We start from the raw sequence: 25,242 nt of genomic DNA, 5'->3' as shown, positions 1-25,242 counted from the left end.
CTCTCGTGCTCTCGCTCTGTCTCTCTCTCTCTGTCCCCCCCTTGCTCACTCTCTCTCTCTCTCTCGCTCGCTGCACAGAGAGAGACTGAACACGTGCAGAAATCATCGGCACGTACGAACCGGAAGGAAAACTGGCTTGTTCGTCACCTGAGTGTGTAATCGTGAACAGATGCAAAAGTTTGGCGAACTTTTTGGTCGTAACCCGATTTGTGCGTGGTCCGAGACGTTCGTCACCTGAGGTTCCACTGTATATAAAGATAGTCTTAGCAAGTCAGAGCCAGTTGAGGTCTGCTTCCATGAACTGTGCTCATGTAATCGGACATTCCCAAAGACCCAATCCTACCAGTCTGCTTTTCACCCCAAAAGAATTAAACGCATTCGATTTCCACCAAAACCAATGGTTGGGGCAGTTTGTGCATGCAAAAGGTAACGATCACCCAAGAAAATACATATAATACAGCTACAAAAAATAAGGAATGAAGGTGTTTTTTGGACCATGCAAACAGAAGAGAGGCTTGTCTGACTGAAGTCACTTGTTTTATGTACCATGACAGAATGGAAAAATGAAAAAAAAAGAAAAGGGCTGCAATTGAGGCTGAACTCGCCATACCTGTAAAGCATTCGTACAGCAGCAGCTCTGTCAGGCAGCACATTACTGGCTGTCAGAATAAGGAATAAACCCGCAGTACTTAGGAAATGTAAAACTATGCTGGAAACTCATCACAGTGTCATGTAATTTGCCTTGCGCTGCAATATCTACTTATGTCATCTGACATCTTCAGCAACTTCACTCCTCAAGTTTGACATCCCCTGTGACTAGAAGTTGTGTAAAATAAAGCCAGATTTAGGCTGTTCCACAAAAGGAATATTACTGTGGCTTGATAAGCTATTGTCACTCATCGCTGATTTGGAAATGTGACATTACTGCAAAACTCAATGAGTGCAATCAGTCCATCGGCTGAAAAAAAACAACGTATTTACCAGAAATGTATTTACCGCTTATACTCACGTATAAGTCAGGTCTTATACACCCGTTCAAAACTACGACACTTAATTTTTTTGTTTTACATCTTCTTGTCTCCACCAATCTCGCATCAGTTTCTCAGATACATCGAATTTTGTTGCAGTAGAGCAGTTACCAATTTCTTTTGCCACTGCAACGACTTTTAATTTAAAACCAGCTTCATATTTTCTTCTGATCGAACAGTCCATTGTAGATAAGGGATACTCTTACGATAAAGGTGTATGAGGGTGTGAGAAACAAAAAGCACAAATCAGTGCAAACATTGCTTCGGAATAGTTTGGGTATTACCATGTGGTCACGTAGGCACAATAGAGATAGAGAGAGAGTGAGGTTAGAAGCACATGCTGATACAGCGCTTTGCCGCACCCACATAGGAAAAAAAAGGCAGTGATCTCCGTGGTTACTCTCTCAGGTGGGTGTTAGCATATCATAATCTCTTGGACCAATAGTGCGAGTTTTCCACATTCGACTTATACGACTGACATTATAAAATACCGGAAATTATACGGCAAAATCAAGCCCCGACTTTTCCGTGGGAGAACTTAAACGCAAGTATATGCGGGAACTGCTCTGTAGCATCCTTGGAAAGGCATGCACAAAAGGCTGGGGGAAAAAAAGGGCACGAAACCCCAAATATAAATATAGTATATCCTGTATATAGTGGATACCAGAAGTCAACACAGCCTTAGTGAAATTTCAACTTGTGTTAATATAAAATCTAAAATCAGGACAGATTAAGTCAGGCCTTTTTCTCATTTAAAAAGATATTGTAACAAAAAAGTCAGAAAGTGAAACAAAAATGGCTCATTTTGTAGAAAAAGTTTTAAAAAGGCTTTCAATACCTTGGTTGCATTAAAAGACTGTTGATGTCCAATGTATATTGTAGATAGATAGATAGATAGATAGATAGATAGATAGATAGATAGATAGATAGATAGATATGAAAGGTAATATATGATAGATAGATAGATAGATAGATAGATAGATAGATAGATAGATAGATAGATAGATAGATAGATAGGTATTTTATTAATCCTAAATGAATAAAAAGGCACAAATATACAAATAAAAAGAATGATTGTAATCTTAAATAGGTAATCAGCATCCCAACACCTCTAAAACAATGAGAAGCCAATGCTGGTGACCCTTCTATACTCTTGTGTCCTCCTTTGCTCTCAGTAGTCATCACTCCTCGTATTAATATTTGATTAAATGTTTACTTTTAATTTAAAGGTTAACAATGGTTGAAATGGCTTAGTGAGATTACATATCAAAAGGTTTCTGAAAAGACCCACTAAAAAGCTCCCCAGTGACATGTTCTTTTCTCCCAGTACAGAAGGTCATTCCAAGCTCACATTGCTGAGCGTAGGTGCTAGTGCTGGGCGATATGGAAAAATGATATATCACGATATGGATTATTTTATATCACAATAACGATATATATCACGATATACCACCCACAATAAAGTACGTTTCCAGTTATTCTCTTAAAAGTCTGACAAAAATATCATTGCATACTTTTTTTTGCAACTTTATTTTGAAGTGACATTTAACTGAACTGTCACAAAACCACAAGATGGAGTTTCTTTGCGAAAAAGTTCATTTTTATTTTTGATTATCACTTATATAAAGGGTAGAGTATGCATTGCATAGCGACAAGACATTATCATTCATTTGTCATAGCCTATTTAATGCAATATTTTCTTTAGTAATTGATAAAATTAGGTTAGAAACGATAGAAACGATAGAAGAGAAATAGGACGATAGACACTTTTCTATCATCCCCACGATATATATCGTCATATCGCCCAGCACTAGTTGGTGCTATGAATACTTTTCACAAATTAGCAGAAAATGTATACCAGTGCAAGGATTTCATATGAATGGTTTTTGTGATACACACTTACCAAGCCATTGATGAGGACAGCATAGCCACTCAGGTTACCGTTGATCTTATCCGCTCGAGGACTTTCCCACGTCACCTCAAGAAAGGAGCCATTGACCGTCAACGTAACATTCTGTGGAGCACCAGTCGGAACTACAAGAAGGACAAAGTGAGATTAGAAAAGAAAACCAAGTTTCACATGCATTCTTTAAATTTTCAGAGTGTACTTAAAATTAACTCGCATTTAATATATTTTGTGGAGAAAAGTGAAACATTTCTATGTTACAGAATAAGGTTTTGCTAACCTGGACATTTTCCAGCATTACCCTGATGATAATTTCATCTAGTCGGATACTTCTGAAAATAAAATATTTCTAAGTAGGGCATGATATGGTTCATTATTACCATTCTTGACAGTGTAACAAAATATTAAAAGATAACGTGATATATTCAAAGCACGGAATTAGAAATGAGTTAAAACTACAAGTCAAAGTCACATAATGAGAGAGAGAGAGAGAGACGGACGCTGCAGTCACTTGCAGATGGGAAACACAACTTTGCCAGTAGGAAATTTTCAATGAACAAACATGGAAGGGGGAACTTGAAGTTGGACAATTCAGAAAAAACAATGCTACCTGAACTCTCTGACTTATGAGACATAACGCTGACCTGTCACTTTAGTTAATAATATAAATAAAGAACAATAGCCTGGTCAGCTAGAAGTGATTTTTTTTGTATCTGGAGTGAGGTGAGATACTGTTAATGTGTTTAATTTGATGCTTAACTTTGCAGAAAAATCACATCCATCCATCCATTATCCAACCCGCTATATCCTAACAACAGGGTCACGGGGGGCTGCTGGAGCCAATCCCAACCAACACAGGGTGCAAGGCAGGAAACAATCCACGGGCAGGGCACCAGCCCACTGCAGGGCACACACACACATGCCCACACACCAAGCACACACTAGGGACAATTTAGGATCGCCAATGCACCTAACCTGCATGTCTTTGGACTGTAGGAGGAAAACGGAGTACCCGGAGGAAACCCACACAGACACGGGGAGAACATGCAAACTCCACACAGGGAGGACCCGAGAAAAATTACAGCTTCTCTTTAATTGTGTTTTCTGTGGAGAAAGTAGTACAGTATATCATACAGTGACTTTATGGTTCTCTCAAAATCCGACTGGAAAGCCACATGAATGCAATGACATGGGAATGTGAGACGTCACAAGTGGAAACTCTGAAATACTCCCACAGTATGTGAATGCAGTATAAGGATGAAGCAGACTGTCTTCCATTGTACGTCTTTCAGTAAAAAGTATTGACCTGGATCTTTGGCAAGTAAGGCCTTAAAAGAGAATTTGAAAAGGGAAAGGATGGAGGGAAATGAACTTAAAGAAAAGAAAACAAAAAACTAAAAAATTGGCAGTGGTCTCTCCTAGACTTTCTTGTAAACTCAGATATGGGGATGGCTATTTGAGGAGTAAACAGCAAGACAATGATTATATTTTTATATTATGTACATTAAAGAACCAAAAGTCAAAGTCAACTTTATTGTCATCTCTGCTATACACTGTACAGGTACATAGAGAGACGAGACGACGTGAATAAAATGAAATGAATAATATGTCGAACAATTATTATAAAAGTAAAGTTGAATAAATCAGACTCTGCAGCTGCATGAATAAAAGGTACAGTACCACTTCCGGTTAGCCCAAAAGTTAATAGAAATCTATGTTTTGTACCTAATACTTGATGCAAAATTTGGATGACTTAAGTGAAAGCGTACTCAAGTTATCGTGTTTACACACACACACACACACAGACATAATTCCAAAAATAGTGTTTTCGGACACAGGGAGGTCAAAAACGTCGAGGTTCTTCAAAATCTTAACATCAGATTTTTGGACGACTATACTTCGTATACGAGAAAGTAAAAAGTCCTCATAAGCAGGATAAGAATATGTAGAAGAGTAAGAATGCGGTAAAACACTAGTTTTTACTAATTCATTTTATGGCACTATCAACAGTCAGTAAAACTGACATTTCTTGCCATAAAATTTGAATACATCTGATTAGGAGACAAAGTAATGGAGGGACTACTGTCACAGTGTTACAGCAGACAGGCAGTGCCATTTAAAATGAAGTTTTCACATTTCAAAGGACACGAAACGTAAGCAGATTCTGATAAATCAGCATTGGATATCATTTCAAAATTTTTCTGATGCAAAAGAAAAAGAATAAATGGCTGTGACTGACAGACAGCTTCTTTTAAAAGACACTAAAAGTCTAGCAGTGAACAGAAACTCAATGCGTTTCAAAAGGAACTACCTGTGTGGCCAATTTTACAATGTGAAATAATCAATTTATCAATAACTCAAGATGCATTGCTACCATAAGAAAATTGAGCTAAGCAATGAACTGGTTACGCTTTGCTACATTTCATTAAAATACAGAATTAAAAAATACAAGTCTGTCTTCCATGGTATTTTTACACAGTGAAGAACAAGTGCCGCATCTACAGTTCACTCCTGCCTTGTAAAGTGCAGCCCATCATGATTCTTAGTGTCAGATCCTGAATTTGTCTGTGATGCCTGACTCAGCTTTTCAACAGACTGCTGTAAGTCTTCCTTTTTCCATGAAATGCTCATAACTTACAATACAGATGACAGAGTGCTACCCAAAAAGGCAGTGAACATATATAAATCTGTCAGTAGTTGTACCCCAGGATGGCAGTTTATGGCGCTCAGCCCACGTAAACCTGTGAGGAATCTCCTTCATACCAAAGACTCACTAAACATGCTCACATCTCCCCATACTACGCAGTAATCAGGTGTCCTTTAATCTGTGGATCCTCAATTTCATCTTGTTGACTTATCACTCTTTTTGCATGCAATATGTAACAAATCACAATAAAAAAATAACGTTTGCTTTACCGTACGGCAAATTTAGCAATATAAAACTTTAAAATCCCACAGTCTGTGACAGGACACCACTGTATCCCACCTGTATTGTTTTGTGCTATCACTCTGCTAATGGTTTTCAGTTTTACCTTTGGCAATGCTAGTAATTAATTAAAACAATCAACAAGATGTCCCTTCCCCACAAGGGATGTCCAGATAAATGTGGGTTGAGTGGGGGATGTCCTACACACTATCCAGTGAAACAAAATGCTAAAAACAAAAAGCTCTTCACAAAAACATTCAGAAGTGAGCATCAGTAGGTTATGCGCCCTTGGAACCAAGTTACTCAAACCACATTTCAGTCATTATTTACCACTCTGATGTTGATCTTTCTGATCATAAAACAGGTCATTATGATAGCAATTGATGAAAAAGAACTCATAATTAATTGCAGAATGACGGTATTTGTCTTTTTCTCTTGCACAATTTTGTTCAAAAACTAATCAGCACTAAAACTAATTGTCATCTCATAACAGGCTTATGTTTCGTTCAGCCATTTTAGCTCTAGACTGTCCTCAAGAAACTGTGACACACAGATGCATACACACACAGACACCCATCATCGAGACATCAATGTTTTCGGTATCTGGGAACCCTAAAACGTCGAGGTCGAGATCCATCGAAAATCGATTTTTGGCAAATCTAAATCTTTCGCTCCTCCACCCATAGATGACAGATTATGGTGAGGGAGGGTGCAAAGCAAAAAAAGGTAATTTAACACAAAAAATGGGTTAAAAATGATGTAAGTGGGAGAATCGCTACAGTAAAAGAATAATTTTAAAGAATACGCTGCAGCTGAACCCAATACATTGTTCTCACTCACTTCCTCTATGTACTTAGCCACAGTAAATCTCTGCCAGGTTCTGCCATCTCACCTCTTAACTCCAGAATCGAAAGCTTTCTAGCCATTGGGGAGAAGCTTGTGTTCATTTATATGGAGGTACTTTGAGGCAATCCCAAGAACTATTTCAGGGTCTGGGAATGCCCCTCGCCCCCATTTCAGAGCTGCCTCTGGTGGCCTCAGGTCCCTTTACATTCCTGAGTACTACTCTTTGTTAGAGGGTCCCACCCTCTTTACTTATCTTGCCCCAAATCTCTACTGTCATGGTTGTGCCATCTCTGATATCAGTTTCCACTATTTTAGTTTACTTATTTATTCTTGTTAACTATTTTGTTAAGCTTTCTTGTATACATTTTGTGTCACTTTCATTATTTGACACTATGTGTTAATTAAGTAAAAATCTCAATTCAAATGTTTGTATTAGTCTATATGTTGAGCACAATTGGTGACAGCTTACCTAAGGCCTGTTTAAAAGCCCAGCATGCCTCAGGCAAGTGCTAAGGCCTTAGCTCTTTCTTAGCTTGTGTTGTGGCTTGTGTTTTTATTTGATCATTCTTATGTCATTTTCAATTTCTTAGTTTTGACTTTTTGCTCTTGTATAAATGGTATTGGATATCAGACTTAATGTACTGCAGAATGTTGCTAATCCAGACTGTCAGTTAATCTGAAATTGACTTTTTTTATCTGGAGAAAAAAGTCTTAACCAGTGAACATGAATATGGCCTCCTCCGACAGACCCCAACCCATGTGATTAACCTCATTAGTCCTGATCTGAATTCTCCTAGCCCCCCTTTCAAGCCGATGCCCTGTCACAAGTGATATTGATATAAAGGCACAATATACAATATAAACTAAAACTATATTTGAAAAAATTGAATATCTACTTAACAGACGATGACATGTAAAAAATCCATAGAGGAAAAGATGACAAACAGACTTTGGAAAAGCAAAGTGAATCATGTCGCTCAAAGTGCAGCATGAAATTCTGGACCTCTAGGAATAGAAAGGAAATTCCAACCACCACACCCCTGCGTAGCACGCATCAGGCTTTTAAAATACACTTCCGCTTGGAAGACCCGCATCTGGGCAGCAGACATTGTTCCATTGTTTATTGAAAAAAAAAGAAGAAGAAGAAATCAAACTGTCCAAAGTAATGACTAACTTAATTTGTAACTAAAGAATTTCAACCTATAAGAGGTGTTTTTTTTTTTTGTTCTTTATTTCACCTTATACAATTACATGTATTAGGAATTTGTCAGTTTTCGTATACCACTTGAGGGCAGAGCACAGGGTCAGCCATTGTACAGTGCCCCTGGAGCAATTGAAGATAAGGGCCTTGCTCAAGGGTCCAGCAGAGTAGGATTTATTTTGGCAGTGACAGGGATTCGAACCAGCAACCTTTTGGGATACCAGCGCAGATCCTTAGCCTCAGAGCCACCACTCCGCCCAATTTTAGCTGTTCTGTACAGAAAATGGCTGACTAAACTTTCACTTCTGTTTCATTTAACATCAGCAGAATATGCCAATAGACGTGCAACATAGTAAAAACACACACACACACACACACACAGACTGCACTTAGTTGTCGATCCTGTGGTCTACCGAGACCCCAGACAAGACTCTTGTGTGCCCTGAGCCAGCCCTGCAATTACCCAGTGGCTAATTGCTCACTTCCATTTCCTGTCCTGGACTTGGAGCAACTTTAAAAAGACACAAGAAACTACAAATGCTTGGCATGTTTTGCAGGATGAGATAAAACATATTGACATACAATCTGGAATTTAAAAATAACTCTAAAACATTTATGTATTGGAAAAATCAAGGCTATATGATTAGAAATTCACCCTTCTAGACAGAAATTGCATAGTTTTTTATACTGAGAGTGATTTTTAAAATAGATAAGGCTGTGTATTCCATTATTAGCTAAATTAACATAAAAACTGCAACATTCCTAAATCCGCATAATCAAAATGATTTTCACAACCACCTTTGGCAGCGTGATTAGCAGAAATACCACCTGCACTACAGAAGAGCTCATCCACCTGAAGCTAAGCCAGTTCAGGCCTGGCCAGTACTTGGATGGGAGACCATTAGGGAAAAGCTTGGGTTGCTGCTGCAAGAGGTGTTGGCGAGACCAGCAGAGGGGGCACTTACCCTGTTGTCTGAATGTGGACCCCAATGCCCCAGTGCAGTGATGAGGACACCATGCTGGAAAAATGGCGCAGTCCTTTGGATGAGATGTAAAACCGAGGTCCTGACTCTCTGTGGTCATAAAAGATCTCTGGGCATCCTTCAAAAAGTGTAGGTTGTATCCCGATGCCCACCATGGCCTAGTCATTCTGGATCCCTAATCATCGCCTATCTCTAATAGCTAACTATCTCTCACCACTTCACCACCTAACAGCTAATGTGTGGTGAGTGTACTGGCTCAAAAATGGCTGCCATCTCATCATCCAGGTAGATGCTACACATTAGTGGTGGTTGAAGTGGCTACCCAACCACTGAACTGCTTTGATTAGTGAGAAAAGTGCTATATAAATGTAAAAAATTATTGTTACCATTAATTAAATAACGATTAAATATAAAGATAAATCGGCATGTCTTTTGAAACATACTACCTCATTGCTTGTTGTCAGGCATTCAGTGCCTTAAAGTGCTGGCCGTGCATTTGTAGCCGATCGTTCCTTTCCTTGGTGCATATTCTCTGATCAACCACACATCAATTTTAACTAAAGATATGTTGCTAAATTAAATGATTGCCTGCCTATGAAATACACTCACCCAGAGGATTATTAGGAACACCTGTTCAATTTCTCATTAATGCAATTATCTAATCAACCAATCACATGGCAGTTGCTTCAATGCATTTGGGGGTGTGGTCCTGGTCAAGACAATCTCCTGAACTCCAAACTGAATGTCAGAATGGGAAAGAAAGGTGATTTAAGCAATTTTGAGCGTGGCATGGTTGTTGGTGCCAGACGGGCCGGTCTGAGTATTTCACAATCTGCTCAGTTACTGGGATTTTCACGCACAACCATTTCTAGGGTTTACAAAGAATGGTGTGAAAAGGGAAAAACATCCAGCATGCGGCAGTCCTGTGGGCGAAAATGCCTTGTTGATGCTAGAGGTCAGAGGAGAATGGGCCGACTGATTCAAGTTGATAGAAGAGCAACTTTGACTGAAATAACCACTCGTTACAACCGAGGTATGCAGCAAAGCATTTGTGAAGCCACAACACGCACAACCTTGAGGCGGATGGGCTACAACAGCAGAAGACCCCACCGGGTACCACTCATCTGCACTACAAATAGTAAAAAGAGGCTACAATTTGCACAAGCTCACCAAAATTGACAGTTGAAGACTGGAAAAATGTTGCCTGGTCTGATGAGTCTCGATTTCTGTTGAGACATTCAAATGGTAGAGTCAGAATTTGGCGTAAACAGAATGAGAACATGGATCCATCATGCCTTGTTACCACTGTGCAGCCTGGTGGTGGTGGTGTAATGGTGTGGGGGATGTTTTCTTGGCACACATTAGGCCCCTTAGTGCCAATTGGGCATCGTTTAAATGCCACGGCCTACCTGAGCATTGTTTCTGACCATGTCCATCCCTTCATGACCACCATGTACCCATCCTCTGATGGCTACTTCCAGCAGGATAATGCACCATGTCACAAAGCTCGAATCATTTCAAATTGGTTTCTTGAACATGACAATGAGTTCACTGTACTAAAATGGCCCCCACAGTCACCAGATCTCAACCCAATAGAGCATCTTTGGGATGTGGTGGAACGGGAGCTTCGTGCCCTGGATGTGCATCCCACAAATCTCCATCAACTGCAAGATGCTATCCTATCAATATGGGACAACATTTCTAAAGAATGCTTTCAGCACCTTGTTGAATCAATGCCATGTAGAATTAAGGCAGTTCTGAAGGCGAAAGGGGGTTAAACACCGTATTAATATGGTGTTCCTAATAATCCTTTAGGTGAGTGTAAATCAACAAACTGATTACTTAAAATGTTTGTTGAGCTCATCCATATGAGGCACACATAAAAAATCACAAAGATGATGCACTATAGCAATTCAGGGTAATAACATTGCAAGATTAAAGATTGGGGTCTTTCATAAAGAATTTGAGTAAGGAGTCAGGTATTTGGTAACAACTTGATGGTGGAAGCTGAGAAGTGAGAGCCAAACTTTGCATCTTGAAAAGGTATCCAACATCCTTGATGGTGCATAAGCAGTACATCTATCTCTTTAAGTCCATTTGATAGAACACACATGGTTTCAGATGTTTATTAAGTTGTTTTTATTGTATTGTGCTGTGGACAATAGGGAGCACCTATAAGTCATCCTAAACCCAGAATAAACACTAAGTAGGTCAAAGCGGCCTTACCACCTGCACTTCAGAATAGGTAAACCACCCGAAGATAAGCATGTCTGGCCATTTCTTGGATGGGAGACCAACCAGGAAAGCTTGCTTGCTGCTGAAACAGGTGTTGGTGAGGCCAGCAGGAGGCGGATATCCTGTGTTCTGTGTGTGGATCCTAATGACCCAATGCAGTGATGAGTCCTTTGAATGAGAACCGAGGTCCTGACTCTCTGTGGTCATAAAAGATCCCTGGGCATCGTTTGAAAACAGTAGGATGTGCTCTGATATGCTGGCTAAATTGCCCACCATCACCTTGTCCATGCTGTCTCCCTATTCATTCCATGTTTGTAATTGGCTAACTATCTTTCTCACCCCTTCACCACCTAACAGCTAGTATGTGGTCAGTGTTTGTGCACAAATGGCTGCTGTCGCATCATCAAGGCGGGTGGTGGTGGTGGTTGAAGGGGCTCCTCGACAGTCTATGTAAAGTGCTTTGTGTGTCTAGAAAACCGCTATATAAATGTAACTTTCAATTAAAGCGATAATGGGCTTTGTTAATAAAAAATGGAAAGGTGTGAGAAGGTGGACTAGCAAAATTACTAATAAAATATAAAATTAAAAAATAAAAACTATATTCCTCACAGTCTCTGGGTCTACCTGAACATAAACCCATGTCTGTCCTGTTGGTACCACAAGTAAGCACTCTCACGCCTTTTTCTTCACCCTGTGGCATCACATCCACCCCCCAGACTGAACCTTTGTCCGACTCACCTCCGGACTCAAAGTTTACTGTTAAATTGGCCAGAAGTCGCCCTTAAACCAAGGTGAGTAAAACAGGAGGAATGAACAGGGTAAGGTTGAGGAGGAGATGGAAAGCCTGCTTGCATGTAAATAAATGTTCAGCCAGAGAAGTTCTCCTAAAAGGGTAAGTTTGCTGTTTTTCAAGTCAAAGTTATTTCTCCACAGACATAGTACATAAACATTTGCCACGCAAAATAGTGCTCTAAAATTAAGTGTTTTCTATAAATTTTAAAAAATACAGTACATTGCCTGTCCTGGAATTTTATACTGTGTCACACTCGTGCTCTTGGGAGGCAGGCTAAGGGCTTAACCGAGGGCATAAACAAAGGCAGGGGTTCACTGAGTGCACTAACCTGTCTTCTTCCTCTTCTGCAGATCACCTGAAGAGAAATCTGCCTAAAACTCCACCAGTTCCTGCACTCCATTCCGAGCCACGCCTCCTACTGACCTCACTTCTGGTTGCAATCCGCCTCTTCCTCCCCTGCCACTATAAAAGCCTATCACCTTCCCTTCCTAGTTTGTCCTTATATGGATGCTGAACCTGACAGTTCTCTGGAGCTATTACTTTCGTTGCCTGTTTTGTGTACAATATACGGTGTGGATCCTCAACTCTTTTTCTGCCTTTCTTTGTGTTTTTACAACTGGAAGTCATGAAGTGTGGGGCCCCACCAGAAAACAAACAGCTAATAACTTACCAAATACTTTAATTTTCCAAGCTGAGAAAGTTATCAAGCATTGATCTGTGTCTTGAGATTACACATGCATTGTAAAATAGCTTATAGATATCATTTTCAAAAGAAAAACATGACCTTTCACTTCCTGGGTCTTAGTTTACTCTGAAAAGACAAAATCACACTAAACTGATCCTGTCACATACTCGCTGATGTGTTGATTTACTTCCATATTTACGTGAGAACCTCTCCCATGAAGGTTACTGTTATCATATAAGCAAACAGAAAATGCACCCTTACATTAAAAAAAAAAAATAAGCAACAAGAATATATGATAAAATGAATATTTAAAAATCCATTTTGGTGTCACAAATATGTGTGAAAAATACAGAAGGGGTGTTTTCTTATACTGAAAGTTTTGCTGTGTCAAAGTGGACATATTTGGTAAGTTTTTAGGCTTTTGATTTCTGGTTGGACCCCATGCTCAGTGACTTCCATTATAAAATGCCAGGAGAAGCTATGTATTTTAAAAAGATTTAGACGTAAGCGTCAGTAGGCTTTGCACCCTAGGAACTAAGTTACCCAAACTATTCTATAACATTTCAGTAATTATTTGCCACTCTGATACTGATTTTTCTGATTATAAACTAGGTCATTGCGATAGCAATTGCAGAATTTGAGGGTTCCTCTAGAGCGCCTCTTTCTCTTACACAATTTGGCTCAAAAACTAATCAGCACATCGTCATCTCAGAACGGGCTTACTGTAAGTTTCGAGTGTGGTATTTTTCTGTGTAGCCGTTTTAGCTCTAGACCATCCTAACGAAACTGTGGCACACAGACACACACCATTCATCAAGTTATCAATGTTTTCAGCATCGGGGGACCCTAAAACTTCGAGATCCATCGAAAACCAGAGACAGAAATTTTTGACAGGTTATGGTGGAGGAGGACGCAAAGCAAAGATTTATAGAAAACACTGAACTTTAGTACATAATTTTGCACGGTAAATGCATATACAGTGTACCATGTTTGCAAAGAAATAACTTTGACTTGAAAAATACCAAACTTATTCTTGAAGTGCAATAGGCTGACAAGGCTGTTCTGTAATCTTAAGGTCTCAAGTTCAAGTTCCACTGCTATTGCTGTCTCAGCCTGGCTCAGCACTCTATGAGGGGCTGGTGACATACTGAACAAATTCCTCAGCAGAGACAGTCAGAAACTATTTTCCAGGTGGTAAACACTTCTGGGGTCAGAAATACCCTCTTGAACAACTGAGGCAGTTTTCCTAGAACTTTTCATCCTGGTCTCTGGAGTCTATGCAATGTTGAGCTCCACAGCTATCTTAAATTGGCAGGCAACCCTCAGGTTTCCTGGTCACCAAGGCCATGCATTCTGTAAAACACTCTCCTGCCAACTTCTGTGAGTCTGAGGAAAATTCCATTAAAATATTAAGAGTCCTCTATTGCCCTGGTTCTACTTCTGTGCCCTTTCAGCTATGACTACCCTATAAATATAAACTATAATACCCGCTGGTGGCATTTTATTAACCTTCCTGGCTGCCTATTGTGTGCTGTGCCAGTCCTTACCTGAAGCCCCTTTATAGTACAAAATCAATGAATTTCCAGAACAGTGAGCTTGTCCAGCATATTTTGCTCATTTATGAAGTTGAAGAATGGCTGTCATGGAAAGACTCAACAGAAGAAGTCATAAAAGTAATAAAGATGCACATCTAAAATTTCAGGATTTATCCATAACCCACTTTTACAGAAAATGAAAATTAATGTGTTTTTGTTACTGCATGGACATTTAAGACGAAACCCAGGCCATGCTTATTTCCAGTAAATATGGATAGTTTACTTTAAACATCATGTGCTTCTCTGTTTTTTTTTTCTCTTATTTTTGTAAAAAGAGGAAGCTCTTTACCAGTTATTTGCAATAAGGGAGTTCATTTGCTTACCTCCTTCAAGAGTTTCATTTTGGATCCACTTGCTCCAACCCGACCATCCAATCTCATTCATGCAGGACACTCGCAGCCAAAATGAAGTCATGGCAGTCAGGTTCTTCAAGTCACATTCGTAAGGAGGTACTGGGACATTTATGTCTCTTAGATGGCTGGAAAAACCAAATATCGTCTGGTTTACCTGAAATGAAAATCAGGGTCTCACATCTTTATCACCATAATAAAAACAAATCTTTGAAAAGTCGTGGGTGGCATACTGGCAACACATTTCATCTTACATTCTATCTGTCTGTACTAAAGCCTGTTTAATCCAGAATCATAGAGCAGTAGCTTAATGTGCAGGATTTGTTGTCTTCCAGTATTTATGAGCACTGTGTTTGCTGCGGTGAGTTTGGGTCCACTGTTCCTCCAAACAAGTTGTTCTGTGTGGTGTCACACATTCGTGTCCGTGGGTCACCTTCCACGCTCATCTGAAGTAAGCACTACCAATCTGGGACACTAGGGGGTGCAATCACTAACTCTCTTATCTCCCACAGCTCAATGAAAACACCCACTGAGGGCAACTGACCACGTCCCTTCGGTTTTGGGAGCTATAAAAACGAGGCACTCCTGAAAAATTGGGTCTCATTCAGGAGATGATTTACCCGCATTATGGAGCAAGGATTCTCTGAAAAGACACAGAACCAAAGGAGTCCAGCCTTTGTCTTAGGTGACTGGATAGCGTCCATGTTTCACGACTATATAGCAAAACAGGAAGCACCAGGACTCTAAAGAGTTGAACCTTCGTCCTTTTGCATAGATATTGGGAGCGCCATACACCCCTTTCCAGCAACCTCATGACCCCCGATGTTCTCCCAATCTGTCTACTGACTTCCCAGGAAGAGTCACCAGAGACATGAATGTTACTGCAGAGCTAAGTAAACCTCTCGATGATTTCAACACACTCTCCGCAAACAGACACACAGTTGATGGCCGTGCCCAAGAGGTCATTAAAGGCCTGGATCTTGGTTTTTATCAGGACACTCACAAGCCCAGACACTCAGACTCCTCACTCAGTCTCTTGAGCGCCTCGATCAGAGCCTCTATTGACTCTACAAAGATCACAACACCGTTGGCAAAGTCAAGATCAGTGAATCTTTCTTCAACAACAGATGCCCCTCAGCCATTGGACCCCACAAGCCTGCCTAGCACCTAGTCCATGTAAGCATCGGACGGAGTTGGAACTGAACAGACCCCTGACAAACCTCAGAATCAACTGGGAAAAACACAGAGGTTCTGCCTCCAGTCTGCGCAGCACTCACAGTACTAGCGTATCCAGTAACTTCAGGGGGAATCCCACAAAGTCTCAGGATGTCCCTCAGGGCAACTCGATCAACTGAGTCAAACGTTTTTATAAAAATCGACAACGGCTGCTAAGAAACTCTGACGATATTCGCATTTGCTCTTCATGTGAACCCTCAGTGCCGAGATGCGGTCGATGGTAGACTTCTTAAACGTATGGAAATAAAAGTGTCATCAATGTTTATTTTTTGGATAGCAACATTGTATTTCAGCTTTCTTTTGTTCATGACTTTTTGACTTCTTATTTCCTATTTGTTAGACTGATGTTTGTGTCTGCTGCTGCAATATTTCCATCCACCAAAAAGGTCAATGGATGTGGCTTCTTCAAGGCTTCATTAAAAGCAATAAGATGTAACAGGGTCAAAGGGCCATGGCCTGATGATTACAGACAACAGTGCAGCTTTTCTGTATAAATTATGGGATAAATTAAAATGTTGCCAATGAAGGACTTTTAGTTTAAAGGAACAGCAAACATGACAAGCAGGTTGGAAAATGGGTGGATGGATGGATGGAGAAACTCATGAACCACACATTCCATTCATGTGTTTGCTGTGTTCCTCTTCTTCTCAATCTTTATTATTCCATACCACTACTGTGCACCATCTTAGTATTTTAAAAATTATAATTCTGTTTCCTTCAGTTCAGCCACACATTTTCTCAAAACATAGAAGACATGTCAATTGCCAAATCACTGCTACAAGACCTGAAAATGGTTGACCTTTCATGGTGGCACCACTAGCCAATTATGCTGGTGTCAGATATAGGAAGGTCTACACACAAAGAGTACAAAAGTTAAAGTAAGTTCAAGTAAAGAAAGTAACTAAGTTGAAATTAAAGGAAGAAATGGTTACAGCAAAATCACAACTGTACTGATGGTAGACGTTTAAGCCAAAAAAATGAGTGCTTGAGATGAAGCAACCTAAGCAGCTTGTTTTTTTCTTCTGTTTTGCAGAAGAGCTGACAATCATGGGACCATGCTTTTGACGCCAAGGATGACCTGTGGTAGCCTCAGCACTAACACATTGTTTTGCTTTCCCATGGTGAGCAAAAAGGAGTGAATTAGCCACAAAAGTGAAAAAATCTCAGAGTGGACTCCAAGGCTAAAAGATTGGTCCTTCACCTCAGCAAGCCACGTCACTCATGGGTGGGTTAAGGGGTCTAGGTGGCCACAGCACTAAATGATTGTGCTGGTATTATTAGTGTGATAGTGGGAGTTTCATAGCCTTGGCTAGTAAGGACAGCTTTAATTGTAGAAGAGGTATGGTGAGAGTTGGATATAATAAGAGACACAGTGAAACAACCATAGTGAAGAAGTGCTTTAGCTTAACAGGATAAGCATGCTCATTCTTCTGCTCTGCAGGAAGGCAGGGTAACCCAATGCTCTGGACTTGAAGATGTTACAGAGGATGTGTGTACATCATTCTTCACCTTGTAATCATATGAGTGGCACTGATCTTTTCTTAATAAGCCACAAATGTTTCCTCGAGCTTCATGACCTGTATTCACTTCAGTATATAAATACGGTGGTGATCTTTTAGTGTTCTAAGTGAAGGGCAGTTGTTAGTGAGCCGAAGTACCATGGTGGGTAACCAGGTCACAGGGTTGCTGCCCTCATATAGTAGTTTGGTACAGAAATTATCGATCACTACCTGTGAGTTCTGCATGTTCTCCTAGTGCCTTCATGGGCTTTTCTCCAGGTACTTTGATTTCCCCCCACATTCCATAGACATGCAGCTGAGGATAATGGATGTCTCTCATCCCACCCTCCTCTGAATGGGTGTGTGTGCTTTGTAATGTCCTGGCCTGGTTCCTGCCTCGTGTCCATTGTCACTGGGATAGTCCCATTCCTCCCTGTCACCCAAAACTTTATTAAGCAGGTTTAAAACCTTTCTTCTTTATTCGGTATGTTACCATATCAACTGCTCAAAAAAATTAAAGGAACACTTTGAAAACACATCTTATCTCAATGGGAAAAATATATCCTGCTGGATATCTATACTGATATGGACTGGGTAATGTGTTAGGAACAAAGGGATGGCACATCGTTTGATGGAAATGAAAATTATAAACCTAAAGAGGGATGAATTCAAAGACACCCCAAAAATCTAAGTGGAAAAAAATGATGCAGCAGGCTAGTCCATTTTGGCGAAAATTCATTGCAGCAACTCAAACTCGTACTCAGTAGTCTGTATGACCCCCACGTGCTTGAATGCTTACCTGACAAAGTTGGGGGGGGCATGCTCCTAAAGAGACGGCAGATGGTGTCCTGGGGGATCTCCTCCCAGATCTGGACCAGGATATCACTGAGCTCCTGGACAGTCTGAGGTGCAACCTGGTGGCATTGGATGGACTGAAACATAATGTCACACCTAGAGGTATTCTATTGGATTGAGGTCAAGCGAGTGAGCGTGGGGGGCAATCAATGGTATCAATTCCTTCATCCTCCAGGAACTGCCTGCATACTCTCGCTACATGAGGCCGGGCATTGTCGTGCACCAGGTCGAACTCAGGAGCCACTGCACCAGCATAGGGTCTGACAATGGGTCCAAGGATTTCATCCCGATACCTTATGGCAGTCAAGGTGCCATTGTCTAGCCTGTAGAGGTCAGTCCATCTTTCCATGGTTATGCCTCCACAGACCATCATGTCATGCTGAATGATATTACAGGTAGAATAAGGTTCTCCATGGCTTCTCCAGACCCTTTCACGTCTGTCACATATGCTCAGAGTGAACCTGCTCTTATCTGTGAAAAGCACAGGGCGCCAGTGGTGGACCTGCCAATTCTGGTATTCTATGGCAAATGCCAATCGAGCTCCACGGTGCAGGGCAGTGAGCACAGGGTCCACTACAGGATGTCAGGCCCTCAGGCCACCCTCATGAAGTCTGTTTCTGATTGTTTGGCCTGCTGGAGGTCATTTTGTAGGCACTGGCAGTGCTCATCCTATTCCTCCTTGCCCAAAGGAGCAGATACCGGTCCTGCTGATGGGTTAAGGACCTTCTACAGCCCTGTCCAGCTCTGCTACAGTAATTGCCAGTCACCTGGAATCTCCTACATGCCCTTGAGACTGTGCTGGGTGACACAGCAAAACTTCTGGCAATGGCATGTATTGGTGTGCCATCCTGGAGAAGCTGGACTACCTGTTGCACCTCTGTAGGGTCCAGATGTCGCCTCATGCTACCAGTAGTGACACTGACTGTAGCCAAATGCAAAACTAATGAAAAAACAGTTAGAAAAGATGAGGAGGGAAGAATGTCCGTGGCCTCCACCCGTTAAACCATTCATTCCTGTTTTTGGGGTCGTCTCATTGTTGCCCCTCTAGTGTACCTGTATTTAATTTCATTAAACTGATTAACAACCCCCTCTGCTACTTAACTGACCAGATCAATAGCCCACAAGTTTCATTGATGTGATGCTATACTCTCATTAAAAAGCGTTCCTTTAATTTTTTGAGCAGTATATTTTAAGGTCTCAAGGTATTGGTGTTCATAATCTTGCACAGTACCATATTCAACACATTTTACTCCTGAACAAGATCAACAGGCCCTTACAATTTAACATTTATCAAATGTTATTACAATGAAGCAACAAAACAGTATTTACCTACTGACCTAAATGAAGGACTGCCGCTTCAAAAAATTAAAAATGGGTGAGATGTATCTCTCACCGTCTTCATCTGAAGCAACATGCATACAGTAGAGAAGCAGAGGAGGCCAACTGAACTCACAGGGCCATACAAAAATGGGATCACAGAAGAGTGAAGGGAAAGCCTGTCATAGTAAGTAGTCACCCCGGGACTATTTAAAACTGACAGTTCGGTTTGACAACTCATGCAACGTGTTATCAGCATTAACCTTGAAGTTCAGTTCATTATATCTGAATGCTGTAATAATTCAGATAGTCTTCTACATACTGTATACAAGTTCACAAACCCACTTAAGCCATTTCAGGTTTGTGTGTGGGCTGGCAGAGCTTATTCTGGTAGCATTGGGCACAGGAGGTCAATCCGTTGCAGGAAACACACAATCACTGAAGCCAACTAAGAGCTGCTAATCCACCCAACATGCATATCTTTTGTGATATGGAAAGAAAGACAACGCAGTGATGAGGAGAATGTGCAAACTCCACAGAGGCAATGACAGGATGTGGGATTCGAAACAAAAATGCTGAATAAGTCAGCTAGCGGTGCTAAACACTCAACAACTAATGCCTTCCCTGCTATATTATTCAGTTTAATTCCTGCACTGTTACAGTGACATGACGGGAAGCTCGTAGTGTTAGTCTTCTATCTCACAAGCTGTATTCTATAAAAAAAATAATTTTTGTGGCAAAAGTGAATTTTGACAAAACAGAAATGAATTGTTCATAGCATTCTTTCTTGCTATTGTCCACACTTTGCAGCGCAGACATGGGCAGTAAATGGAGCGCAATATAAAAAATTGGATGCGCCAGAATTGAGAACGTTGGAGGTACGAATAAGGACAGAATATGAAATGAGACCATCAGAGGTACAACCAAAGGGCGAGAGAAATCAAAGAAAGTGCAGGAAAGTAGGCTCAAGTGGTATGAACACGTGATGAGGAGAGGCAAGGAATATGCGGGCAAAAGAGTGATGGGATTGGAAGTCCGGTGAAGAGAAAATGAGGGAGGACAAAGAACAGGTGGGAGGATAAAGGAAAAGACGATTTAATGGAAAAGGGTCTGACTGGGGACAGGGTGCAGGACCAACCTATATGGAGAATGTGGATCAAACACATTGATACCATAAAGAAATGGGAAGAGATGAAGAGGAAGAAGAAAAAGACAGCAGCATGACTGTATCTTGGGAAATTTGACAACAAAGTGAGACCCATCCCTAGATGGAACACCAGTTTATAACAGGGCACACACACACAGATAGTCACTAAGCCAATACAAGAATGAGCCACCAGTCAATCTAACATACTACAGATATCTGTGGAGTGTGAAGGGAAAGCAAAATAAATACAAGACGGTATGAAGAGAACCTGTAAAATCACTAAAGGTTGTTGCCAGGCTGGTAACTGATTGTATGGCCCTTCAGATGTTTGACAGGAATACATTCAAAAAATGCTTATTTATCAATCGCTTAAGTTTTTTTCCATACTGAAATATTGATAGTAAATGTGTACTACAGCACAATATTACTCACTGGTTTTAAAACCTTTCAAAATCATGCCTAAATCTTTATTGGAAATGTCTAGTCAAAGAAAAAAAAATAACAACCCCATGTAACAATGGGGTGGAAGAAGGAGAAGAAGACAAAGAAAAAGCCATAAATAAATAAAAAATAAAACTGTCACAAAATACCATACATTAGCTTGACAGTAGTACATAGCAGACGGCATTTACTCACTGAGATCTGACAGGTGTGAAGTGGAGAGTAACCATCATGTCCTGGTAGCCACTTGACCAACAGGGAGTGGGCAGACTGCTTTATTACTTGCAGATCACTTGGTGCTGAAGGGGGCCCTGAAAGTTAAGAAGCATTAGAGATCGATTAAATAAGTGCATGATCAATGTTTACTTAAACGAAAGTATATCAGAGAACACACCCAAATAAACCCAAATGTGACAAACACATATCTGGTAGTACCTTTAATATTAACGTGCGCTTCTTTCGATGTGCTCAAGCCTCTGTCATTGGTGGCTTCACAGCTATAGCGGACGGAATCATTGACTCCTTAGAGGCGCAAACAAAAGAAAAATTTACATTTAATATACACCTCTATAAAAACACATTTTAAGTCTAACTATTCAATTTTACTGACTTAAAGACACTAGTAAAAAAAAGAAGCAGTCCAAATAATGCAAATGTTGTAAGTATAAAAAGTCATATTAAAATTGGGTCATTAACTATCAAAACAAAAGGAACTGTGATTCTTTTGTGGTATATCCATCCATTTTCTAACCCCTTATACAGTTCAGGATTGCAAGACACTGGGGCCTTGGGTACAAAGCAAGATATAACCCCAGACAGGATGCCAAGCCGCAGAAGGGCACATTTACACACACCCACAGGTACTCATACAGAGCCAATAAACTCATCAACCTAAACAAACTTCTTTGAGATACAATACTAAATTGGATATAGGAGTGTAAGTGTGTGTGTGTGTGTGTGAGCCTTGTGATGGACTGCTGTTTCATTCACGTTTACTTCCAGTCTTGCAACCACTTCTCTTGCAGACTCCACAGCTATTTACTAGAATTGTGGCAGGTTAAGAAAATTGGTTTTAAATCATTAATTTACAAAACTGTGTATCATACAATCAAATCGAAGTAATGGCAATGAGAATATCAAGATGACAGTGACAACACTAACACTGACTGGACAGTTCACAAATATGATAAGTCTCTCCACTTTAAACTGCATATACAAAGGAAAAACACCAATGCGAAATTCACTCTTACAATTATATCTATCTATTATATAAAAAAATCGTGGGTTGAGACATGATCATCTCGGAGAGACACTTTGACGTCACGCGAGACTAGACATTACAACATTAGGAAGCAGGTGAGTTTTGCACATCACACCCTACTTACAATAAATTTAAAACAAGTTCACAGTTGTTGGAATGCTTTTGGCAGACACATGTCATGTGCTCCCAGCTCTTAAAAATGTTATATGTTCTAGATGGCACATGAACGACTAACCGAAGAAGAAAGAACAGCGCATTGAAAAGAGACATGAAAGCGTTGGAGAGAAAAGAAGGCAATAAAGGATGCACAAGAGAACAATAATAATCTACGCACACTTTAACAGACACTTTAACATCCGCAAGACAAAGCAGTGAGACCAAAGGACAACTGCTGTGCAGGGTTTTTAAACGATCAACGCGCAGAGCATCAAGCAGAACATGCAGCCCAGCAACGGAAAGACAACAGATGATCCGTCCACATCTCCTTAGCTTGTGTTCAGCATTCCCCAATTCACAATGGGAGCGGGCGAAGCAAACGCCGCTGCTGTACAGGCTTTGAAATGATCGACGCACAGCGCGAGAAGCAGAACACGCAGCATGGCAGGAAGAGCAGTAAGCAAGCAGGTGATCCGTCCGCATACTCCAAAGCGTTCATTCAGCCACCCCTTTCACAACATGAGTGGCAGAGACGCGAAGTGGCTGGCACATGGCGCGCCCTTTGACCCCCTAGTATAAATATATATAGATTTGGAGGGTGCAAAGCAAAGAGAAACATTTTACCCCTCCATGGACACAGGTTGAACACTGATTGGTAGAAGGTTCGAGAACATAGGTTGTGCCTGGCCAGGATTGTTCTGAGACATATGGTCAGAGCACAGGAAGGGAGTTGGCCCCTAAACTATGAGCACTGATACAATGTATTGCTGTACCCACCACACGATGAACCACCTCAGGATCCCAGATTAGGACCCGAGTGCAGCTGTGCAACGGGTGACACCTCAGCACCACACTAGTTCAAATGGAGTGGAACAGTGTGAGATTTTTTACAGTGGCTGGAATGCCAGTCCTGCCACCAACCCACGAGTTGGAGGACTTGCTTGCATGGCTGGATGCAGGTTAACGTCATAGCCAGGAAGGAACAGTTGCAGGTTAAAGGTCTTGCTCGAGGTCCCAATGCAGTGGAATCACTTCTGGCATTTACAGGATTTGAAGTGGCAACCTTCTGATTGACGGTGCGGATTCCTAACCTCAGAGCCACCACTCCATCCTAAGAATGAAAGAGCCACCTGATATCTGGGCATATTGAATACCAGCTGGTATTTATCCAGATTGAATTGAATTGAATGTACCTCTGCATTTGGCAAATATAAGAAATGTAATGTAGAAAATGTTATTTTATACTGCATGAATGAACATTTGAACTTGCTTCTCTGCTGTCTATCTGTGTCCAGAAAATATAATAAGGGAGGAAGTATTATAACCTAAGATGTAGTCAGCTCTAGTTCATCGTGATGGTGACCAGACTATACCTGCACCCCCGAGACTGGCTCATAATTGTAACTTAATACAGCAAAATTCAAAGGTCTGGAGATACTCAGGTCTACCTAGAAAGTCCTAAGGCAAGCATAAGGCCACCACTGGAAACCTTCTACGCCAAAATAGCAGAATTACACAAAACCCCCAACTCCACAGGGCTCACAGGCCCAATAATATGGCGCACATCTACTAGAATGTCCAATATTTCATCCAGTTTAATGTGTACTTGCTTCTGTAATGGCTACTAAGGCTATATACTGTACATCTTTTTCGGTAATTTTTGTTGCTTTTTAACTGAAAGGTAGATAAGTGTATTTTGTCATATTTTGGTTCTGTTTTTCTTTTTTTCTTTTTCTGCTTTCTCTGGGAAGTGAGAATCAAAACTTGATCTGGATTGAAATGAAAATCTGATATTGTACAAATGAAGCATATGTTCGGAGGAAGTTGTAGCACAGAAAGTGGTCAACAAATAATGTGGTAAGCAGGGATTGCTCCAGTATTTAGGAGCAGATGATTCTAATATAATAGGAGTGAGAAACTGACATTAACTGCTATAGCATTTAAAAGAAGCTACACTGTTTTCTGCATAGGATGCCTTTCGTAAACAGAGGCTTGAGTCCAATCAAAAGGGTGCAGAACTCTGCATCACAAAACCCTCAGAAAAGCTGACTGCCACCCTGTTGGCTTGGAAAAGACAACCAAGGGGAGAAAAAAGGCTGAAAGAAATGAGCAAAGAAAGGAGGCAACAGCCAGCCTATTGTATTCACTAAGAGCACGAACAAAGCCGGGGTCACACAAGTGCCAAGTAGGTCTGGTCTGCTCATCTGGGCAGACACAGCAGCAGATATCGGAGAATTCTTCAGGAAATTTCTGCAGGGAGCAACTAAACTTTGGATGACCACCAAGAAACACTGCACAGCCGCGATAACCCGTGCAGTGGGAGTTGGCACCATGCTATACTCTGGGCCCTTGTAGTTTATGAACCAACTTGATAAATGGTGAGACGGTTGGAAGACACAGACATCAAAATGAAATGGTGGAAAAAAAAAAACAAGTCTTCTTCTATTGTCCAATTGGTGAGCCTGCGTGAATTGTAGCCTCAGTTGCCTGTTCTTAGCTGACAGGAGTGTCACCCGATGTGTTCTCCTGCTGCTGTAGCCCCTCTGCTTCAAGGTTTGACATGTTGTGTTCAGAGATGCCCTTCTGCATACCTCTGTTGTAATGAGTGGTTTTTTGAGTTACTGTTGCCTTTATACCAGTCTGGCCATTCCCCTCTGGCATCAACAAAGCATTTTCACCCAGAGGACTGCCCCTCACTGGATGTTTTCCCTTTTTCAGACCATTCTCTGTAAACCCTAGAGATGATTGTATGTGAAAATCCCAGTAGATCAGCAGATTCCGA

General features: G+C 40.9%; 1 protein-coding gene across 1 annotated transcript in view; it reads right to left on the bottom strand.

Moving 5' to 3' along the window:
• mertka (c-mer proto-oncogene tyrosine kinase a) overlaps positions 1–25,242 on the bottom strand; it is a 122,813-nt gene that overhangs the window by 44,475 nt on the left and 53,096 nt on the right. Inside the window, exons 5-8 of the mRNA XM_039738534.1 lie at positions 21,479–21,565; positions 21,239–21,354; positions 14,522–14,705; positions 2,932–3,062 (exon numbers count right to left, since the gene is read on the bottom strand). Of these exons, the coding sequence (XP_039594468.1) occupies positions 2,932–3,062; positions 14,522–14,705; positions 21,239–21,354; positions 21,479–21,565 (518 nt within the window). The remainder of the gene's footprint in view (positions 1–2,931; positions 3,063–14,521; positions 14,706–21,238; positions 21,355–21,478; positions 21,566–25,242) is intronic.

The sequence above is a fragment of the Polypterus senegalus genome, chromosome 16, assembly GCF_016835505.1.
Source record: "Polypterus senegalus isolate Bchr_013 chromosome 16, ASM1683550v1, whole genome shotgun sequence".
Classification (NCBI taxonomy): domain Eukaryota; kingdom Metazoa; phylum Chordata; class Cladistia; order Polypteriformes; family Polypteridae; genus Polypterus; species Polypterus senegalus.
This window is presented reverse-complemented; position numbering and strand designations above follow the sequence as displayed.